The sequence below is a fragment of the Prionailurus viverrinus genome, chromosome E2, assembly GCF_022837055.1.
Source record: "Prionailurus viverrinus isolate Anna chromosome E2, UM_Priviv_1.0, whole genome shotgun sequence".
NCBI lineage: Eukaryota > Metazoa > Chordata > Mammalia > Carnivora > Felidae > Prionailurus > Prionailurus viverrinus.
In genome coordinates, this window is record NC_062575.1 from 1,816,018 (window position 1) to 1,839,156 (window position 23,139).

General features: G+C 47.7%; 2 protein-coding genes across 4 annotated transcripts in view; both read right to left on the reverse strand.

Moving 5' to 3' along the window:
- LOC125152409 (zinc finger protein 805-like) overlaps nucleotides 1–11,427 on the reverse strand; it is a 30,461-nt gene extending 19,034 nt beyond the window's left edge. For both annotated transcript variants that reach the window (XR_007147178.1, XM_047834283.1), the window contains exons 1-3: nucleotides 11,170–11,427; nucleotides 8,912–9,038; nucleotides 4,152–4,247 (exon numbers count right to left, since the gene is read on the reverse strand). Coding sequence is in view for 1 of the 2 variants with exons in the window: in XM_047834283.1 (XP_047690239.1) it covers nucleotides 4,152–4,247; nucleotides 8,912–9,038; nucleotides 11,170–11,202 (256 nt within the window). In the remaining variant the exon portion in view is untranslated. The remainder of the gene's footprint in view (nucleotides 1–4,151; nucleotides 4,248–8,911; nucleotides 9,039–11,169) is intronic.
- A 3,295-nt stretch (nucleotides 11,428–14,722) lies between these two features.
- On the reverse strand, nucleotides 14,723–18,299 carry AURKC (aurora kinase C). 2 transcript variants are annotated; one of them, XM_047834384.1, is made up of 7 exons: nucleotides 18,042–18,299; nucleotides 17,921–17,960; nucleotides 17,519–17,710; nucleotides 17,031–17,169; nucleotides 15,932–16,080; nucleotides 15,193–15,367; nucleotides 14,723–15,019 (listed from the first exon to the last, which is right to left on the reverse strand). In XM_047834384.1, the coding sequence occupies exons 1-7, from the start codon at nucleotides 18,103–18,105 to the stop codon at nucleotides 14,849–14,851; spliced, it is 930 nt and encodes a 309-aa protein (XP_047690340.1). In that variant the 5' UTR covers nucleotides 18,106–18,299; the 3' UTR covers nucleotides 14,723–14,848. The 2 variants fall into 2 exon arrangements, with proteins under 2 accessions (XP_047690340.1, XP_047690341.1); XM_047834385.1 differs by having other exon boundaries at nucleotides 17,921–17,957; nucleotides 18,042–18,298.
- Between the last annotated feature and the right edge of the window lie 4,840 nt (nucleotides 18,300–23,139).

Genomic DNA, 23,139 nt, shown 5'->3' on the forward strand with positions numbered 1-23,139 from the left:
CCTATAACTAGTAAGGAGGCTGAATTAGTAGTAAAAAAATTTTACCAACAAAGAAAAACCCTGGCCCTGATGGCTACACTGATGAATTCTACCAAACATTTTAAAAGAAGAATGAATAGCAATCCTCAAACTCCTCGAAAATATTAAAGAGAAAGAAACACTTCTTAACTCATTAAGGCCATTAGTACCCTGACACCAAAGCCAAAGACATTACAAGAAAACTACAAACTAATATCCCTTACGAACAATGATGCAAAAATTCCTCAACAAAATATCAGCAAACTGCAGTATATTAAGAGGACTGCACACCATGACCAAGTGGGGTTTATTCCTGTAATGCAAGAGCAATCTGACATATGAAAACTGATAAATGTGAGTCCTCACATTAATATAATGAAGGGAAAAGCCCACACAATCATCTCGATGCTGAAAAGCCTTTGACAAATTCAACATCCTTTCATGATAAAAACACTCAACAAACTAGGAATACAAGGAAACTTTTCCATACAATGAAAGTCATAAGTGAAAGACTCATAGCAAACATGATACACAATGGTCAAAGACTGAAAGCTTTTCCTCTACTAAGATCAGGAACAGGGCATGGATGTACGCTATCACCACTTCTATTCAACGTAACACTGGAAGTTCTAGGCAGAGGAATTAGTCAAGAAAGAGAAATAAAAGGCAGCAAAATTGGAAAGGAAAAAGCAAAATTATCTTTGTTTCCAAATAATATGATCTTATATGTATAAAACTATAAAGATGCCACACACAGTAACTGTTAGAATGAGCTCACCAAAGTAGCAGGATACAAAGTCAACACAGAAAAATCAGTTGCATTTTTATATACTAATAATAAACTATCTGAAAATGAAATTACAAAAAAGGCCTGCTTATAACTGCGTCAAAAAGAATGAAATACGTAGGAGTTAATCTAAACGACAAAGTAAAAGAGATACAACGAAAACTACAAAATGTTGCTAAAATGAATTAAAGATGTAAATAAATGGAAACACATACCATATTCTTGGACTGGAAGTCTTAGTATTGTTAAGATATGGATATAAGTGTCTGACTCGGCTCAGGTCATGATCTCACAGTCCGTGGGTTTCAGCCTCACATCAGGTTCTGTGCTGACAACTCAGAGCTTGGAACCTGCTTTAGATTCTGTGTTTCCCTCTCTCCCTTCCCCTGCTCACACTGTCTCCCTCTCTCTCTCTCAAAAATAAATATTAAAAAAAATTTTTTAAAGATATTGATATAATCCAAAGTGATCTACAGATTCAATGCAATCCCTACCAAAATCCCAGGCATTTTTGGCAGAAACAGAAAAATCCATCATAACATCTATATAGTATCAGAATGGACCCTGAATAGCCAAAACAATCTTGAAAAAGAACAAACCTGAAGGACTCTAAATTCCTGATTTGAAAACTTACTACAAAACTACAGTAATGAAAACAGTATGGTACTGGCATGAAGACAGACATAGACCAAGAGAACAGAATCAAGATCCCAGTAACGAACTCTAGCATATATCATCAAATCATTTTTGATTAAGGCTGTCAAAACCATTCAATGGAGAAAAAGACACTGTTTACAACAAATGGTGCTTGGAAAACTAAGTATCTACATGCAAAAGAATGAAATTGAACCCTTATCTAACATCATATACAAAAATGAACTCAAAATCGATCAGAGACTTAAATGTGAGACCTACAACTATAAAATTCTTAGAGAACATAGAGCAAAACCTCCATGGCACTAGATTTGGCAATGATTTCTTAGATATGACACCAAAGGCGTAGGCAACAAAAGAAGAAACAAATTCGAGCTCATAAAAATTAAAAAACTGCATCAAGATATTATCAACAGAGCAAGATAACCCAAAGAATGAGAGAACATATTTGCTCATCATATATCTGATAAGGGATTAATATCCAGAATATACAGAAAACTAAAACTCAAAAACAAAAAAATCCCAATGACAGAAATGGGCAAAGGACCTGAACTAGACATTTCCCCAAAGAAGATACACACACTGTCAGTAAGCACAAAAGATGTTCAACATCACTAATCATTAGAGAAATGCAAATCAAAACTACAATAAGTTATCATCTCGACTTCATTAGGATGGTTATCAAAAAATCAGAAAATAACAAATACTGGAGCATGTAGAGCCACGGGAACTCTTGCGCAATGTTGGTGGAAATGTAAAATAACATAGTTTCTGTGGAAACGGTACGGTAGCTCCTCAAAAAGTTAAACAGTGGAATTACGAGACAATCCAGCATTTTTTCTTGACATCTGCCAAAAGAATTAAAATCAGGTTCTCAAAGATACTTGTACACCCATGTCACAGCAGAATTATTCACAATAGCTAAAATATGGAAGCCACCAAGTGTCCAACGAGTGATAAATGGATAAGCAAAGTGTGGGATGTGGAATGTCACCGAGCTTTAGAAAGGAAGGAAATTTTGACACACGCTACAGCATGGATGAGATTTGAGGACATTACGCGAAGTGAAATAAACCAGTCATAAAGACACACACACACTGTATCATTCCACTAGTATCTACAGTAGTCAAAATCAGACACAGAAAGTAAAATTGTGGTTGCCGGGGGCTAGGGCAGAGATTGGGGGCGGTTATTGTGTGATGTGGAAGGACTTTCAATTTTACACAACGAAGAGCTTTGGAGATAGAGGTGGTGATGTTGCACCACATTATGAATGTGCTTGATGCCACCACTGTATATTTAAAAATGATAAAATGTTAAGTTTTATGCTATGGATATTTTACTACAAAAAAAGGTTTAAATGAGAAATATATAAAAAATCCCTACAAATCAAAAAGAAAATGCAAACCAGTTAATAGAAAAATAGGTATTTATCATGAAAGGACATTTCAAAAAAAATACAGATTGACCAATAATCCTATGATCAGGTGCTAAAGTTCCTCCGCAATGAAAGAGAAATAAATGGAGACCACGGCAGACACAGTTTTGCGCTCATCTGAGTGTCAAAAATTGAGGAGCCTTAGAGAATCGGGTCCTGGGCAAGGTATGGTGGAAGGAGCTTCCGTGCGTTCCCGGTGGAAGTGCCCTTTAGAACACACTGGCAATTATCCAGGAAAAACGTGGAAGTCGCACAGCCCGGAATCCATCAACCTCACTCCAGCAGACATCAAAGATGCCGTAACCACAGGCAGGAGGACCGCTGCGGGGACGACTCCGGGGACCTGGACGGCTCTGGACAGCGCCTGTGTGAGCAGTGAGCACGTGAGCGCGCAGGGAGCAGACGGGAGCCAAGTGAGCCGGGAACTTACTGACCTTCTTCAACGGTAAGGAGCTTGGGTCTATTTTTACACGGAGTACAGAAAGGATGAAGTTACGTTACACAACAAACAAAACGAAGGAGGAAATAATTCCCCTGAAAAGGTGCTCTGGACTCCGGTTCAGGAAGCGGCCCCGGGGCCAAGGGCAAGACCCCCTCTGCTAGACGGAAGGCACAGCTGCAGACTCGAGAGCCCGAGTGGGTGTGGAAGGGTCGAGGCTCAAGCGGGGGAGGAGGCGCAATGCACTGTCAACGCCGCGGTCGCACGGGGACACGTCCGTGGCTGGGGAAGTGCTAGCCGTCTGGAACAGAGTCTGAGCACCTGGGGAAGCGCAGGCAGGACCTGGAGCCTAGCCGACCAGAGGCACCACGCAGACGTGGAGAGCGGTGGGGAGGCCAGCGGCCCCCGCAGGGAAGATGATGGGAGTGAGCAGGGAGCGTGGGGGCGGGCTGATGGAGGCGGTGGCATAAGGAACCGAGTCGGGAGATGCACCGGGCGGGACACGGCTGCACAGGACCTGGGGACCAGGACCTGGGGACGCCGGCCAGAGAGAGGCACTGAGGGCGGGGGGAGGCTTGAGCGGCTCTCTGAGGCCGTGTCCGGTCCCCAACCTGCCACCAAAACTTGGCAGGTGGACGGAGGGAGAGACATTACGGGTCCCTGGCCGGGCACGCGGACTCTGGGTCAAAGGGTTCCCCGGCTTCCGAACCACCAGAGAGGCCAGAACGAGAAGCTTCCCGGGGAACCAGGGCCCGCGGTCCCCTCCTGGTCTCCAGCCTGCAGGGTCTCCCGCGCGCCCGCATCCTGGCTCCTACCTGGATAGGTGTTCTGGGAGAGGCCTCTCTTCGCCGTCCACGGCTCCTGCCCGCGCTCCAGCTGGCAGATGAGCTCCGGTCTGGGGACGGGACACCCTGGTCACGGAGAAAGAAAGAAGGCACTGGGATTTTTGGGAAAACAAATTAAACCTCTCAATCTAGTCTGTAAAGAAGACCTTAGAATAAAGCTCCTTCCATCCACACAAAACGCTAACATGCAAACCCAGAAACCAAAAGCAGGCCATACTGCCAGGGAGATTTCTTTCCCTCACAGTAAGTCAAAAACCAATATATAGAGTTTAATCATAAATGTCAAAATATAAAGTGTAATCATAGATAAACATGATCATAAGGGGCTGTGTCAAGCATCTCAAATGCATTATGTCATTTCAAAACTGAAATAAATTTACGGAGTAATTGAAACAACTGACATATTTAAAATATTGAGTTATTCGTTCAAAACAAGCTATTTGCCTTCATTGATCTAGGTCTTTTTCTAAATCCTAAGCAGTTTTGTATTGTTCTTCCTATAGGCCATGGACCAAATGAGGATTCTATCTCAGGATTTCCTCACAGCATTCTCAGCAAGTACAAATTGCAACCAGCACCACTCTGTAGATGAAGAAACTAACGCTCAGGCAAATCATGGGATTTGCCAGAGCGCACAGACCTGGTGAATGGCTGGGCCAAAACGGACACCCAAGTCCAGCCATATCCGCTCTCTATGCCGTTTCACCACAAAGCTACACAACACCGTTCCGGAAGTGCTGAGTCCCCGTGTGAGGATGATGAGGATCACAACGAGAGATATGACACTGTCAGAGGGGTTCTTAACTGCTAAACTGCACACCACCTGCTCACACCAGGCATTGTTCTGAGCTCTGTTCAAAAGTTACCCATTCATCCTTGCTACAGTCTGGGGAAGTACATACATGAGTATCTGGGGAAGTATATACATGTTACCAGCGAGCACACCCAGGTGCACTGATGTGCCTGCAGCCACAGCTTTAAGGGGCAGAGCTAGGATTGAACATCAGGGGTCTGGTTCTGGGCCTTTGTCTCCTAAACACGACACTAAGGAGGAAACGGCAACACCCTTGTGTGTGGCCAGCAGCCCCAGACCAAGTGGGGGGTGGAGGTGAGGTCGTCCTCAGAGAACTGGGGCCAAGGGAAGGACAGACTCAGGGACTCTAGACTTCAACATTACATGAACTACTCAAAAATAACAAAACTGAAAATCCTATGCAGTGATACTATCACATATGACCTTTACAGAAACATCAAATATCATACACTGTCATCAACATTAAACACAAAAAGGATTTTTACTACAGAAAAAACAACAACAACAACAACAACAACAAAATGGAGAACAGCTCAAAAATCAACTACTGGGACCCCATCAAAATAAAAAGCTTCTGCACAGCGAAGGAAACAATCAGCAAAACTAAAGGGCAACTGACAGAATGGGAGAAGATATTTGCAAATGACGTAACAGATAAAGGGTTAGTATCCAAAATCTATAAAGAACTTATCAAAGTCAACACCCAAAAAACAAATAATCCAGGGAAGAAATGGGCAAAAGACATGTATAGACACTTCTCCAAGGAAGACATCCAGATGGCCAACTGACACATGAAAAAATGCTCAACATCACTCATCATCAGGGAAACACAAATCAAAACCACCATGAGACACCACCTCACAACTGTCAGAATGACTAACATGAACAACTCAGGCAACAACAGATGTGACGAGGATGCAGAGAAGGAGGATCTCTTTTGCATTGTTGGTGGGAATGCAAACTGGTGCAGCCACTCTGGAAAAGAGTATGGCAGCTCCTCAAAAAACTAAAAATAGAACTACGCTATGACCCAGCAATTGCACTACTAGGCATTTATCCACGGGATCCAGGTGTGCTGTTTCAAAGGTACACATGCACCCCCATATTTACAGCAGCACTATCAACAAGAGCCAAAGTATGGAAAGAGCCCAAATGTCCATCGATGGATGAATGGATAAAGAAGATGTGGTAGATATATATATATATATATATATATATATATATATATATATATATACATATATATATATATATATATATATATACATACATATATACATACACATACACACACACACATATATATATACACACACACACAATGGATTACAATACTCGGCAATCAAAAAGAATGAAATCTTGCCATTTGCAACTACGTGGATGGAACTGGAGGGTATTAGGCTAAGCGAAATTAGTCAAAGAAAGACAAATATCGTATGACTTCACTCATATGAGGACTTTAAGACACACAACAGATGAACATAAGGGAAAGGAAGCAAAAATAATATAAAAAAAGGAGGGGGGCAAAAACATAAGAGACTCATAAATATGGAGAACAAACTGAGGGCTACTGGAGGGGTTGTGGGAGGGGAGATGGGCTAAATGGGCAAGGGGCATTAAGGAATCTACTCCTGAAATCATTGTTGCACTATATGCTAACTAATTTGGATGTAAATTTTAAGAAATTAAAAAAAAAAAAATAGAGAACAGCTTCATAAAATGAAGTTCGTTCCAGACTGAGTAAATTAAGCTGTCTGAGGGACTCATTGTAGTGGCTGAGACTTCCGGAGGACTGCGATGCCATGAGATTGTGTGGGTGAAGCAGGAACAGTGCCTGGGACAGCGCTCCAAGGACCTGAACAGGCTGTGACTATTATTATTCACTTTTCCTAAAAGTGACCCACTTTTTATTTTGCTTAGATTCCTTCAACAAGGGAATCTGTATCACTCTAGGAAGTGGGAAACCGGAGTCACTGGCCTTGAAGGCAGGTCACCCTGAAGACGCAGCAATGAAACCAAAACCATCTTAATTCCCAGTGAGCTCATGCTGCCTACTCGAGGCTGCATGCTCACTCTGTTGAAAAGGGAAATGAGCAACAATTGCAGGTAAGGCATTAAGATTCAGCACTGAACCCAGATTTTTCCTCAACAATAATCAGGAGGCATTAATCATTCCATGAAATGATTATGTCAGGGTGTCCCTCAATGTCAGCTGATGAAGTGTCCATGCACCCTGTGACCACAGGGTTTTTCAACCTCTATACAATGGACATTTAGGTCAAGATACTTTTTTTTTTTTTTTTTTTTTTAGTTTATTTATTTTGAGAGAGAAAGCATGAGCATGAGAGAGGGAGGGAGGGAGGGAGGGAGAGTGAGAGAGAGAGAGAGAGAGAATCCCAAACAGGCTCTGCACTGTCAGCGCAGAGCCCGATGTGGGGCTCGAACTCATGAACTGCGAGATCATGACCTGAGCTGGAACCAAGAGTTGGCTACTTAATCAACTGAACCACCCAGGCACCCCAGGTCAAGACACTTCTTTGCAGGGAAGACAGGGAGGAAACTGTCCTGTGAGTTACAAGAATGTTTGGCAGCACTCCAGGTCTCCACCCACCAGGTGCCTGTCTCAGCCCCATCCCAGGGCGACAACCAAAATGTCTACAAACACTACCCAGTGTCCCTCGCGGACGACATCGTCCCTGCTTGAGACCGCTAACCTAGAAGGCCATAACCAGGATGATGAGAGAAAGCGACAGGGATGGGGGAGGGCCCTGCATAAGATCTGGTGGTCAGGACACTGCTGGCGAGGAGGCGGGGACCGCGCACAGAAGGGTCACCGTCTGAGAGGCTGAAATGTCCACGAACACTCACCAGGCAGACACAACAGCAAGTTGAGGCCCGAGCCAGGTGTGTGCGCAGGAAACCACCAGACGCCCCGCACAGCCAGAGCAGGGGGAGCTCAGGGAGAGCACGGAAGGGGAGAGAAGAGCTCAGCAGGGCCAAAATGCACTTTCTATTTGTAAACGTTTTGTTACAAAATATTTAATCTATCAAACTTCTCTAATTTTGTTTTTGCCTCTTCTCACTGAGACCTAACTCCAGTTCTCCAAAAATCGGCACGTCTTCCCCTAAGCTCTGGGGTCTCAGATCGAATGGCCTTGTGGTGACTAACCTCAAGCAGAGAAACATCTAAGCTGGCGTTTCTCAACTGGGCACCCTGGATTCTGCAGGCGGGATAATTCTTGTTGAGGGGCCCGCCGTGTCCATCGAAGGAGGTCTCCAGCATCTCCGGACTCTAACCACCAGATGCCAGTTCCACCCACACCCAAGGCGCGACAACCCAGAATGCCCACAGACGTTGCCAAATGGCTCCTGGGGGCAAAACTGCCACCCGCCGAGAAGCACTACTCTAACCACCTCTCTCGTCCCGGCAGACGATCCCGGCCCTGGAAACAAGTGACAACCACGAGGGCACGTGAGCACAGAGAAGCCCCGTCACTGGGATCACCTCGTTTACAACAATACCTGTCGGTGCTGAAGGCAAAGGCCTCCGGGGGACCCGACTCCCTTCCTTCCCGGAGAACTTCCCATCACTCCCTGCCCTGCTGGCCCTGCTGAGGACACTTGAGCCAACCAGGCTCAGCCCCTCAGCTCCCCCTCTGGAATGCGAAATGAGGACCTCAGATGGAGACCAGTCTGTCCCGGGCACTGGGGCGAGAGGTCCAGAGGAGCTCGGGCTCAGGTGGCCATTTCTGCCTCAAGGACACCCCACACAGCCCCGCAGCAGAGTAAGGAAGAGAAACAACAGAAACAGGCAAAGACGCAGAGGTGCGGAATCTGGGGGCCACGCCTGGAGACAGAAGGTCCTCTGACCACGAGGTGGCAGGTCCCCCCCTAGGGTGGAGTGGGGAGCACTTACCCAGAGACACCAGAAGTCCACAGTTTTCCAGCATCACCTCCTGGTACAGGGTCTTCTGGGCCGGGTCCAGCTGCCCCCACTCCTCCTGGGTAAAAGTCACAGCCACATCGTCGAAGGTCACAGACACCTGGATGTCAAACAGAGGTAGCAGCGTGTTGGTGTCGGGGTGTTGGATGGGATCGGGCCTCATCCCTACATCCCTGATAAAGGTACAGAGTGATCAAGGCTCGAATCGCCAAGAACCTCGTGAGCGCCAAGCTCCGTGCCGGGTTCAAGGTGGGGGTGGACACAGCAGTGTAAGGGAGAAGCCTCCTCCACGGGAGCCACCGGAAGGTCACACAAGACAATGGAAGTGGCGGATGGACTGGGAGATGCAGACACCATGGGCCCCAGGACGTCAGAGGAATGAGTGAATAATGACAATAACAGCATTGGTGACAACGGCAGTACCTGAGCCTCACTGGTCCTGCTCGCTGCCTGCCCCATGCTGAGGGCTTCACATCTTCGTTAGGGTGACTGTAGGTACCCAGTTCTTTTTTTTAATGTTTATTTATTGGCGGGGGGGGAGTGGCAAAGAGAGAGAGAGAGAATTCCAAGCTGGTTTCCTGTTCAGTGAGGAGCCCAACACTGGGCTCAATTCCACGACTGTGAGTTCACAGCTGATATCAGGAGTCAGACACTTAACCTACTAAGCCACCCAACTGCCCCACCTTTTTAAAAAAAAATTTTTTTTCAAGTCCCCAGTTCTTAACTCACCTTGTTTCCACTAATGTGGTCTTGTGACTTAAAAACACTGTATATGGGGGCGCCTGGGTGGCTCAGTCAGTTAAGCGTCCGACTTCAGCCAGGTCACGATCTCGCGGTCGGTGAGTTCGAGCCCCGCGTCAGGCTCTGGGCTGATGGCTCAGAGCCTGGAGCCTGTTTCCGATTCTGTGTCTCCCTCTCTCTCTGCCCCTCCCCCATTCATGCTCTGTCTCTCTCTGTCCCCCCCCCCCAAAATAATAAATAAAGAAATAAAGAAATAAAGAAATAAAACAAAACACTGTACATGGAGGGACGCCTGGGTAGCTCAGTCAGTTAAAGTGTCCAACTTCAGCTCAGGTTATGATCTCACAGTTCGTGAGTTCAAGCCCCGCGTAGGGCTCCATGCTGACAGCTCAGAGCCTGGAGCCTGCTTTGGATTCTGTCTCTTTCTCTCTCTCTCTGCCCCTCCCCCACTAGTGCTCTGTCTCTCAAAAATAAATAAATCTAAAAAAAAAGAAACAAATAACACTGCATATGTAGTTTGCCTTGTTAATGTTACTTACGTCACCATATTCTACAGTCTTCTGAGACATTCAACACATATTAAGACCACCTTTCTGCGTGTGACCAGATCAGATCCACGATAAATATAAGTAACACAGGTACTCCACTCTCAGATGGACAGCCCCACCGCTGTAGGTCTGTAATTTAAACGCTCCAAGACCTTGGCTTATGGTTTTCCATCTGCACCTCCAGAGACCACATCTCTGTGCTTTCTAGCTTTGTCCACTCTATCAGTGGTCTTGAATTAATATTTCAATTAAACATCTGGAAAGTCCTAATAAACTAATTGGTTGGTACACAGGAACCCTGCATCATGACTCGGTTCTGGTGCTGGATAAACTCACATCACTGGGAGCATGTTGGGCAGGTAGACACGCACAGAAGGATTAACTACGGCCTCCACATTGAGTCCCAGGTGATATATGCGTGAGTTATGAAAACTTTCCGACATGCAATCATGTAACATCGTACGTATATGGTTGGTGAGAGGCAAATATATGGTTTTTCTGGTCGGTCTGAAGTTGGAAACGCAGAAAAAATTAGAGAGCGTCACTTATTAATCACATCCTGGCCATTTAGGGCCGACAGTTACAGAAGTCATTGTTCAGCTTCCTGGATGGTCACTAGAGCTAGAAATCTGGCTTCAGGCGAGTGTGACTTGGAGCGGGCCGGTTTCCTGGGTTGTTTACGATGGATACGGGGTTAGTTCCCTGGGCAGGTGGCTGCAAGTTTGGATCAAAGTTCTACTTTTACGTACGTTCTGCCACTTGTCCCTCTGTATATTGTCTCCCATGTTACAAGGCTGGAGATCAAGTGAGTGACAAGCCCTCTCCACTCGTCCTACACAAACACAGCTGCAAACAGAAATCGAGTTCTCCCTCCACTTCCAGCTGCCCAGGAGCCCTCTCCGCAGCAGAGAGGCAGCAATGCCCAAAACATCGTCCACTCACCTGCGCAGGGTCCATCCACGCCGCCGCCATCATGGGACCCCGTGGACAGAGGCGGGTCCCGCGGGCTCGGCCGACCGCCACCTCTTCCCTGTCCTGGGAGGGGTGACCTCGGCTGACTTTCGCACTCCCCGGTCACCGCGCGGCTCACGGCCCGTTCAAATGCGCGGAGGTGAGTCGCAACCCCCCTTCTCCTCTTTTTGGATGAGCTGCACTGGAAGCGGCCACAGAACAGCGACCCCTCCCCACAGCTGGCGTGGACGGAATCGTCGCACACAAATGACGTATATCTCCAGGAGGCCGGAAGCCCCGCCCCCATGTCAACGAGCCGCAGGAAATGCCCCTGTCCTGTCACTCAGTGGCCTCGGTACTGCCGCGGACACCCCCGTGCACAGCCTTCTGGGTAATGTAGTTTTTGCTCTAAAAACGAGTCCCAGAAGAACGCGTTCCAGAGCCAGTCTTCCTCGTGGTAAAACATTGATTAGGCCCAGATACCCCTGTCAGGCCCGCCTCTTCACCGTGAACACAACCCAGGGGGGCCGAGGAGAATGGATGCCCATCACATGCCCCGGGAAATCCAGGCTCCGAAGGCGGGAGCGTCCGCCTGGGGTCAGGGCACGTGTCACCTGTCCGCCTAGGGTCAGCCTCTAGGCTGGGCTCGCGACTTCCCCGGGCGTCTCACCTCCTCGCGATCTTCCTGGAGGGAGCTGGGCACACGAGCGCTAGGAAGAGCGAGCGCCAGGACACGGACGCCGGAAGCCCTCCCTCCCACGCGGCGCATGCGCACCGCCCGGCCCCTCGCGGGCTCTAGTCCAGCATCAGCTGCACGTGCTGCCAGGCCTTGACGCCCGCTGGTGAGCGAGGCTGGGGGAGGTCGGGACTCCGGGGTGGAGCACGGGCGCTGCATCCTGTGTCTGATTGCCGGACTAGGGGTCCTGCGTGGATCTGCATGTTGGGGAGTTGTTAGCGAACGGGGTTATCTCCAGTCTGAAGAGAAGCCTGAGAATAGATGGAGAAAGGAATGGGCAGGGGCGAACCCTGAACAACCCGGCGTTAAATAGGTGCAGACAAGGGGCACCTGGGTGGCTCTGTTGTTTAAATGGCCAACTTCGGCTCAGGTCATGATCTCGAGGTTCGTGAGTTCAAGCCCCACATTGGGCTCTGTGCAGACAGCTCAGAGCCTAGAGCCTGCTTCGGATTCTGTGTCTGCCTTTCTCTGCCCCTCCCCTCGCTCTATCTCTGTCTCTCTCTTTCAAAAATAAACCTTTTAAAAAAAATAGGTGCAGACAAGGAACCAACAGTCATATTGAGAATCCTCACAATCTTTTTAGAATTCTGTTACATAAAGTCTCACAAGTCACCATCAGTGACTTCTGTTTTCTTCTCATAACTGTGAGTGTGAGAGAATAAGATCTCGTTTCTAATGAGTTCAGAATACATATGGTTATGCAAATGGGAATTTAGTGTGCAGAAAATGCCCTCAAAAGATTTAGTTTTATGGTATATTACTCAGCCATAAAAAAGAATGGTGGAGGGGGGCGTTAAATAAGGGATCACTTGTGATAAGCACCAGGTGTTGTATGAAGTGTTGAATCACTGTATTGTACACCTGAAACTAATATTACATGGTATGTTGACTGGGTTTTAAATAAAAACTAAAAAGAAAAAGAGAGATTTAATTTTAAAAGTGGAGAAAAGCATAGTAACAGGATGTTAATGGAATCAAGGATTAAGGTGGAGTTCATTTTATAGAGGAAGATATTTTTTTATAAAAGGTTGTGGAAGGGTGCTTGGGTGGCTCAGCTGGTTGAGCATCGACTCTTGATTTTGGCCCAGATCATGGTCCCAGGATCCTGGGATCAAGCCCCACGTCATGCTCCATGCTGAGCAGGGGATACTGCTTGGGATCCCTCTGCCCCTTTCCCTCTCTCTGAAACAAAATAAATAAAAATTCATATTAAAAAAAAAAAGGGCGGGGGCACCTGAGTGGTTCCGTTGGTTGAGTGTCCACCTTCAGCTCAGGTCATGATATCATGGTTCCTGAGTTTAAGCCCCACATCAGGCTCACTGCTGTCAGCCTGTCAGCACAGAGCCTGCTTCAGATCCTCTGTCCTCTCCTGCTGCCCCTCGCTGCTTGTGCTCTCCCAAAACTAAGGAAAAATTTTTTTAATTTAAAAAAAGATTGTGGAGAAATATGGCTAAATTAGCGTGTGATCCATCATTGGCCATAATAACTTGACCAAATTGGAAACAGCATATTTCTCTTCACATGTAGTTGACACAGTTAAATGAAGTGATTTGAGGCTAGAATGTAAGTCAGGTATTAAAGATTTTTATATTCTCTTTGTCACGAGAGGCAGAATGTCTGGAATCAGTGGTGGGGAAAGCTATATAGCTATTGGAAATCCCTGCTGTAAAGCATGTCAGAGAGTTTGTATGATTTAGACACATCACCGGGTAGTCAACGTGGAAGCCCTAGTTTCCTTTCCTATGCTTATCTTATCTACTTCCCCCAAAATGCACCCGGTGATGTGAATTTGTCTAGCACCAGAACCGAGTAATATTGCAGGGTTCCTATGTACAAACCAGTTAGTTTACTAGGAATTTCAAGGTGTTTAATTGAAGTATTACTTCAAGAGCACTGATAGGACAAAGCTAGAAAGCAGAGATGTGGGCACTGGAGGTGCAGATGAAAAGCCACAAGCCAGTATCTTGGAGCCTTTAAATCATACATCTGCAGCAGGGGTTGGGGGCTGTCCGTCTGAGTAGCCGAGTTCCTTGTATAATGGGTCTGGTCACACATGGAGCCGTGGTCCTACACGTGCAGGACATTTCACATGAGGAGACTGCATAGAATACGGTGAAGGGAGTAACACGAACAAGGCAAGCTCCATACGCAGTGTTTGTAAGTCAGGTGACGCAGCGGGGAAAGCGATGCCTTCAAAAATGAGCCAAAACCATGTTTTGAGCTCCCAGCTGTGTCTAGATGTTTATTCTGGGGCAGTCAGCTTATTGTGGATAGAGGGAGTGGCTGACACATGACAGTGGGACAGAAGGATACAGGGGAAGGTTGGAAGAGCCCTAAATTGCTCCAAGTGGAGGATGTGATTTCAGAAGAGGTGACGGTCCGTCTATTATTAGGGGTGATTTAGTTGATGCAATCAGAATATGACACATCACAGAGATACTGGTGAATCCATTTGAGAATTGAGAGGCAGTTGATGTTCAGTGAGACATGTTATCAGACGGTAGCATGCTCGTGTCAGTATAAAGACGGTGGACCTCTGGGTTGACCCGTGTCCTGTTTTATAGATCCATGCTCCTGAGAAGATGGGAAATAGTAAATTGAGTCTAGAAGCAACTGTGATGGGGGATAGGGTATGCACCAAGGCGGTTATCTGAATGAAAATAGGAACTAGTTTTGACGGTGAGTGGTTGAGTCACCACCCTGGGGACCCGGAGGGACATCATCTTGGGACGCTCTCATGGGAAAGAGTTTCTACAAGAAATCAAGATTCTACCCCATCAGACACCAACTCACAGAACCATAAAGACCTGGTAAAAAAACGACTCAGCTTTTATTCATTAGTATCTTGCATCTTAGAAGAAACAAAAGACAGACAAGTTAGTAGAGCCAGGAGAGCTCCCTGGACAAATGCAATGAAACAGGTGCAGACAGGGCTCAAGAATCCATCTGACCAGATGGAGGCAGCACCCTCCGAGAGTGGGCCCGGACCCAGGGGTGCTCCAGGATCTGCGACAAAGGCAGCCGCTCCAAAGGCTGGTATCTGAGAAGCTTGGAGATCAAGTCCCGGGCCCCCAAAGGTATTGACGGAGGAAACCTGATGTCCACCTGATGAGGCCAGACAAGAAAAAAGAAAAGGATGGTTAATTTCTGTGCTCCATGTTTTCTGTTCCTTGAGTCCCTTCCAGGCACTCTTCTGGATCTTATTCGATAACCTTTATGTGCAGCCCAGGCTCTGTAGCACCCCGCCCCCACGAATTCCCAGAATATGACCATCCCACCTTGAGGATACGTCTGTACGTCTCATTATGGGAATGGCTCTCAAAGGGTGGATTCCCCACCAGCAGCTCATAGCAGAGCACTCCAATGCACCACAGATCAACCGTCTCATTATATGTTCTCCTTTCTATCATTTCTGGGGGCAAGTAGTCCAGAGTCCCACACATGGTCTTTCTCCTAGAGGACAGCAGAGAAGGGAGGCCTGTGTAGAGGCCCCACACAGGGCAACCCTCCTCTTCTAGATTCCAGTGAGATGAGAGATGCTAGAAAGGCCTGAGAAGTCCCCTCCCAAGCCTGGAAGTCTGGGAACACCAAGTTTTAATAAGGATCGAGGTTTAGGGAAGGCAAGTCCTGGGACCCACCAATTCCATACTTTGGAATTACTTATACATTTAGCTCACGATCCAGGATGTTTTCATAATATTCTGGGCATCAATAGAGATTTGGAACAAACTGAAGGTGCGTCAACAGAGACCAAGTAATATTTCCGGAATTATGGAGCAATGATTCTTATTTACATGGAAACTTACTGGGGAAAGTTATATGTTAACAGAGATCAAAAGATAAAAGATGTGGTTCAGCCATTCTTTCCATCTACAAATGCACATTAAATATATAAGTATGAAAAGACAGTACTCAAATACAAACCCGGGGTTTTATCCCAGTCTTACACGTGCAATGGGTTAAATTGGATCATTCCTTACTGGCACTCAGGGCCCATGCCACCACCACGTGACCTACCTCAGAGATGGGGTGTGCACAGACCAGCCAAAGTCTGCAATCTTCACCTCACCCCTGAACCCCAGCAGCAGATTCTCTGGCTTGATATCCCTGTGAATCACCTTTTTCTCATGGCAGTAGGTCAGAGCATCTGCTAATTCCTCCATTATCTGAGTGAGCAAAGAAAAAGCAGTCTGGAAATAAAGCCAGCCAGTTTTCCGTGTGAGATAAAATACTCCTCATACATTTTTATCATTGTAGTGGAATTTTTTTTTTTTTTTTTTTTTTAATTTTAAAGAGAGAGCACACAAGCAGGAGAGGGGGAGAGAAAAAGGAGAGAATCCCAAGCAGGCTCTGTACTGTCAGTGCAGAGCCCGATGCAGGGCTCCAACTCACAAACGGAGAGATCATGATCTGAGCCGAAACCAAGAGTAGGACGCTTAACTGACTGAGCTACCCAGGCGCCCCTGTAGTGGAATCTTTTATGTCCTAGTTACCGACCCCATTACTTCCTTAATGGCACAATTAATTACTGGCGGGGGAGGAATTCCTCTCCCCATTTTATGTGGTCTTAAAGGAGGGATGCTAAAGTGGACGGAGCCTCTCTTTTGCCTTAGCACAGCAAGGAGCTGGACCAGGGCCCATGCTGAGCCAATCAGAGGATCGCCCACAGGACTGGAGTCCTGAAGAAATGATACAAAAATAGGAGGAAAATTGGAAGATCACTCATTCTGACAGCAAGACGACCCAGCCCTTCCTGCTGGGATAACTGAGGCTCTGATTCCCCATCTGAGGCTCTGTAGAAATCTCTTGCTTTCTATTTCTAAGCCAGTTCTACTCAGAGGCTTTCAACATGCTTCTTCACATAAGGTAGTGGAGATTCTGTTGCTTACAACCAAAGAATCCAAATTCATACACACTAATTATTAATATTCTGGGTAACTAGGGTATCAAAATATGAAGTTATAGGACGTATGTGTCACTACGTAAAAGGTAACAGAATTCAGAAATAAAGAAAAAAAAAGAAAAGAAGCTGGACACTAATGATAGCCACAAGCAGTGATCCCCACCAGCCCAGAGTAAACTCACAGGCCCAAAGCCACCAGCCCTCCCACCTCACCGTGGCTGTGTGCTGTTCATCCAACGTGTTGCTCTTTTGCAGCTCCTTGTAGAGCTCACCCCTTGGAGCATATTCCAGAATCAGGTACACCCGGCGTGCATCATGGAAGTAGTTGTATAGGCGTAGGATATTGGGGTGCCTGGAGAAAAGATGGAGGAAGGGTCAGACTCATGAGACCCAACTCCCGATGCTACTAAAAGTGATTGGTCGGACAAAGGACAAATTGCGCTGGGACCAGAATAATGGTCTGATACTGGAGTGTGTGAGGGGAGAGCAAGAGGAGGCATCAGGATTTGGGGGTCTGAAACAGGGAGGAGGTTTACACGGTGTAAGTGGAGTGAACTGCAGAAAAAGTCTTCAAGGTGGACTCAAGGTGGCCTGTTGGAGGGTCATTTGGGGGGAGTGCTGGGTTCAGATGCCAGAGATGGAAGAGGAAACAGATGAAGAGGAAGAAGCTGGCGCTGGATTCTCCTGCAGCCCGTCCTTACTGTAGATGCGCCTGGATCTCAATTTCCCGGCGCAGCTGGTGCTCCAGTCCTTCCTTTTCTATCTGGGACTTGAAGATGACTTTCAGGGCCACAAGGAAATGGCTTTCCTTGAGCCGAGCCAGGTACACGTTCCCAAATTTTCCCTTGCCCAGAGGACGCCCGATTTCAAAGTCCTCAATCGTGAGGCGCCGCCTGAAAGTTAGAACAGAGCCTCAGTTCGGGGAAGAAAAGGGCGGGCAGTGACGGACTCGAACCTCCTTCACCTCTCGCCTCCCGCCCCCGTGCCCCTTCCCCTTGTCAAGGGCGCAGCCAGGCTGTTTGGTTGGCCCACGAGCCAACACTTCCCACGTGCAGCTGGTCTTCATTTCTCGTCCCGCTCCGCTTCCTTCCAGAGACACTCACACGGGGGGCATGCCGAGCTCCACGAGGCCTGCTGCAGCTTCTTAGACAGACAGGCAGAGGTCAACACGCGCTTCTTGCACCCCACCCCCGCCCCCAACAACTGACACCAGTCCTTCTCCACCTGTTCCCTGGTCTCGGGTCTGCTCCTCTTCTTCATCTGCGGGCTGCACGCTGCCCGACTGCATCGCAGCGTTTGGGTGGTTCCCCAGGAGACGGCACGGCGGCGACAGGACGCCTTCCCGAGCCCTTTGGAACTGTCCTCAAAAGGGGTGAGGGTAGGCAACAACCAGGCTGAGGCGCTTCGGACGCCGACGGCCTCCCACGAACCCTCAGCGCAGCGCACGAAGCTGCACCTCCGAAGATCAAGAAACTCCCGGGAAGCCAGAGCTGGGGCCTTTATGTCTGCGCCCCCTCGTTGGCTGAGCCACAGTTCCTGACCGGCTCCCATTGGTTGGATCTTCTGGGCGCGCAGGCAGCGTGTCCAATAGAAAAGACAGAAATGGGAGCTTCCGCCCACGCTGAGCCAATGAGGTGGCAGGGCGCGGAGACCCGGGCGCTGCGGCGGGGCAGACTAAGGGGGGGCCCCCGTGAGCTGGGGGAACCTGGCGGAATGGGAGGCGAAGCAAAGGGTCTCGGTGAACCAATTCCTGCGTGAGTCTCCGAGAGTGCGCGAATGCATTAATGAACTGCCACCGTGTGCTTGTGAATGATGAGACACCAACCACAGGAAGCTGCGGGGAGTGGGGGTGGCTCTAAGGTCGGCAAACTCCTAAGCTACGTGCGCACCAAACCGGCCCCCGCTGGGAGGTCGTGTCCCGTTCAGGCCACTCCCCAGGGGTGTCCTTCGTCTTGCTTCCCGAAGTTTCTGCCTCTGTCCTGGGGTGTCCTGCAGCCCCTGCTCTCCCCACTCCACTCCACAGCCGTTGGAGCCTCCCCCAGCCTGGGACTGTAGGCCCATTCGGCGCAATGGCACAGACCGCTCGCCCTTTGCCTCCATGAGCTGTGTATTTGCTGGACTCTTGACCTTAAAAATACAATAATACACTCATTGTATTTAACATTCGGTTATTTTTAACCAGCAAAAAAAAAAAAAAGAAAAAAAAGAAAAAAAAAGGGCTTATTTGGAAATACAGAATTACAATATAGGGACAAGGAAGATGCAGCAAAACGCTGTTTTATGGAGAAGGAAGTTTGGGAGGGCTGGTTTTGAAGGAAAGTCCATTGGAGAAAAGCAACAGTTTAGTAAAAGACACCTTCTCATTGGTTGAGTTGCCTGGGTGGTCAATTTCTTGTAGCAAATGCAATGTATATCTTTTCTCCTTGGGGCCTATAATTGATGATTCTTTACTGTTGAGGATTCTTCTGCCGGCGTCTGCAATTGACATCCCTAGTCACGATGTGACAGCCCCCGTCTGGCCTCCTGGCTCCATTTTACTGAAGCTTCCTTTAATTTTCACAGACACTGTCTGCAGTTTGCATTTGGGGGTCTCAAATAGTAAAATCAGCCCACATGTCTGTTTGTGTGGCATATACAGGCGTTACCAAAAATTTAAATTGCATTCTTTTAGACAGGTAACCTAGCAGGATTCTTGCAGAGAGTCTGACACTGAGGCTTTTCTTTCCAGGAAGCAACTTTATTCTTGCCAGCACGGCTCAGTTGGGTTCCTACCTGAAGAATTGAGCCCTGAACAAATGCCACATGGCATAGTTTCTAATACATTTTCTATTTCTTTGTCTCCCATATAATGATAACACACAAACATGGAGTCTGATTAAGTGGTCTCATGTTACAAGGTCGAGAGGGATGTCGTCACATGTATAGCCAGGTTGGTTGAGGTTTTTTTTTTTTTTTTTTTTCATTCCTTATGGAGGGTTCCCTACCACAGTAACAATATAAATTCTTGGAGGAATGTAATTTAGAAAGAAAAAATCTTCTCCCAACCCAGAAAACCTCCTCACAAAGATAGTAAAAACATAAATAAAAGTTTATTACTGAATAAACCTTAAACTGAATGCGATGCCGTACCACAGATAATTGCTAAGAGATGGAAAGTGAGAAAGATGCCATCTCGTAAAGCCAAGCAGACACTGGCTTTCCCAGTGTCTCCCATTACATAGCTTCATCACAAACAATAATTAGTCCTCACGTAAGAAAACATAACAGCACCATTTGTTACACAGAGTCATCCTAAATCTACCTGGTAATTGGGGTGGCTGTCTGCTCCTACATTGGCTTTCCATAAAGGAAAACAAACGTCTCATTTCTTGAGGATAGAAAGCAGTGTTAACCTTAAAAATAAAAGTCACTTATTTTACCCACAAAAAAGTGTTATTTGGAAATAGCACAGAATTGCCATGGAGACACGCAAACTACAATAAAGCCACAGGCAAATCCAACAAACAAAAGTTATTTTATGGAGGAGGAGGGAGTAGGAAGGGTCGTTTTGAACAAATTCCATTGGAGGAAAGCAACAGTTCAAGATGATGGAAGTCTCTCATTGGTTGAGTTGCAGGGATGGTTGATTTCTTGCAGGAGATGCAGGGTCGATCTTTTCCAGTTGGGGCCTGGAATTCACGATTCTTCCTGTGATTGCCTTGGAGTGGTTTCGTGAGAGTTCTGCCTTCTGGCCTCCCAACTCTGTTGTAAATTAACGAGGCTTCCTTCGTGAATATTCCCTTTTGCAACTTGGAGCCAGATGCCCACCAGAGAGGCTGTCTTCCCAGAGAAGTTGAGTGATAGAGATAACATCTCCCTTGATTTCTGCATTTCAAAGAGGGGGCCTGAGGAGAAGGCTAGTGGAGCTAGAACTGTGTGGCAGGGGTTCAAGCGGGACCAGGGGAGTTAGATAAATGGAGACAAATTGCGTAGAACCCTGTGAGCCTTTGTAAGGAGGCTGTAATTGGCTCCAGCACGTGTTCTAAAATGTACCTGGGATTTGTTTCCTCAGGTGTGGTAAGGCAGCAGATCTGGAAGGGACTGTCACAAAGGAAGAAGTTTATGCTCACATCCCTAGCAAATGGGAGTTACGGCATGTTACCCGTGGGAGACTCTGCGCCGTGTGGATGGAGGTCTCGGTTCTCGGACTCCCCACAGAAGGTTTACGTGAGGACCGGCTCTCGGGGAAAGGCAGCCAGAAGGAAGGTAGTAAAGCACAAAGCCCTTTAAGGACAGGACGTTCTCAAGGTGGGAAAGCGAGGCACTGCCCTGAAGCTACAGGGCTCTTTTCTCTTCATGGGTCATAGACGGGGTGGTCTCTCATAGAGGCTGCTTCCAGTCACTGGTCGGGAGGGGGTCTCTGATCAAGCCCACCGTGTTCCTACCGGAATCATCTTGGCAGCCTTCCCACGGGGGAGGGGGCAACACTGCAGCGCACAGGCATGACCTTGGGCACGGATGGCCCTGTGGCACAGGCGGGAGCGTGCGTGTTCCGCACCGGGGCTCCTGGTCTGTCAGCCCTGGCGTGTTGGAAGGCGGTCAGCATGTGTGACCCCAGGCTTCTAATGTGTAACCTACTTATCAGCACCCTAGCCTCCAGCTCCCAACTGCCTGTTCTACCAGACGTACACGGCGGAGCGGAGGAGCAGGGGAAGCACCAGGATGGGTCGGAGGCAGCAGTGACGGAGAAAGCACCGCCCACCACGTGTCGTGTCTTCGGCAGGAAAAGGCAAGGCGGAACAGGTAGACAGTTTAGGATTGACTGGTTTGAATAATACGGCAGGGCTTTGGAGCATTAAGTGTCACTCCCTTCTAGTACTGGGCCCTAGAGTTTTAAGGAGACAGACAGGTGGGTCGTTTGCATGTGAAAAGCGAGGTCCCGGGGAAGTTGTTAGTGGTCTCTAATAACTGGCTGGTCCTGGGAGGGGCAGAATCTCCCCAGTCAGCAAGACTCCAAATGCCAGGACACAGAAAATTAAAAATATATAGTTAGTAAACTGTGAAATAGATGACCACCTGGGGAGGTTTTCAGGTGAATGGTAATATAATCTGATTTGTGAATTAAAAGGATCAATCTGAGTAGTGTGTGGAAATCAGACTATAGGAGGGGCAAGACAGAAGATCTATTCGACTGTTTTCCAGATGGCGGAGGACACGGACTTAAACTAAGTTAGTGACAGAGGGAAGTGGTTTATCACAAAGTACAAACAGTTGATCAGAAGGGACAGTAATCAAATTAGTACAAAAATATGAACATGAATATAATGGTTTCACAATATAAGTTATTTCAATCAACCTATAACCCACTCTGCCTCATTTAAATGGTAACCAGATTTTTTTTTTTTTTTTGAGAGGTAGACAGAGAGAGGAAGACACAGAATCTGAAGCAGGTTCCAGGCTCTAAGCTGTCAGCACAGAGTCTGAGGGGGGCCCGAAACCACGAACTGTGAAATAATGACCTGAGCCAAAGTGGGACGCTTAACTGAGCCACCCAGGCGCCCCTTAAGAGGTTAGCACATTTCTGATGACACTACCGTTTTCCTGTCACAGAAATACTTCACTACATAGAGATGCTCAGGCTGATAGCACCGTTTTGCTGTCGCAGAGCCTAGGCCAGGGGCCAGCAGGGCGGACTGAGCAGAAATGCGCCAACTGAACAGGCTTTGGCTGCTCAAGTGCTACACATCCCAAAGGACCGGCCCCTGACCAGCTCTGGGAAGACAATCTAAGTGCTTAACATCTGGCCTGGGAAGTGATCTTACGCCTGAATCTGCAGGCCCCGCTCGCTGCATCCGTTTGACCAGATGATTGACGCGGACGGTGCGACTCACGGGGAATGGTGGCTTTTGTAGGCCTGAGGCTCTGGGACACACTGTATCTCTGCCTTCTGCGGACCCCGGAGTACCCACGGTCAGTCGCGAAGGTGCGGCGTGCCTCAGTAAGAAACCCCGGCATTAAAGCTTTGGTGAGCTTCCCTCATTGGCGATGCCTGAACATACTGTCACACCTTTGCCGAAAGAAGTAAGCCTTGTGTGACTGTGCCGGGACGGGACACCTGAACGCTGGTGCTCAGTCTCCCTGGACCTTACCCTTTAGTGACCTTGGCCTGTGTCCCACGCTGTCACAGGCAGGAACCGTGTTACAGCTGTTCTGAGTGAAGCACATCCTCCTAGCACACCATCAAGCCTGAAGGTGGCTCTGGGGAGCAGAGAACAGTTTGGACCCGTGCCATGATCTAGAAGCACGTTCCGGTCAAGGCTCGCCGAGGAAATGCTATTTGAGA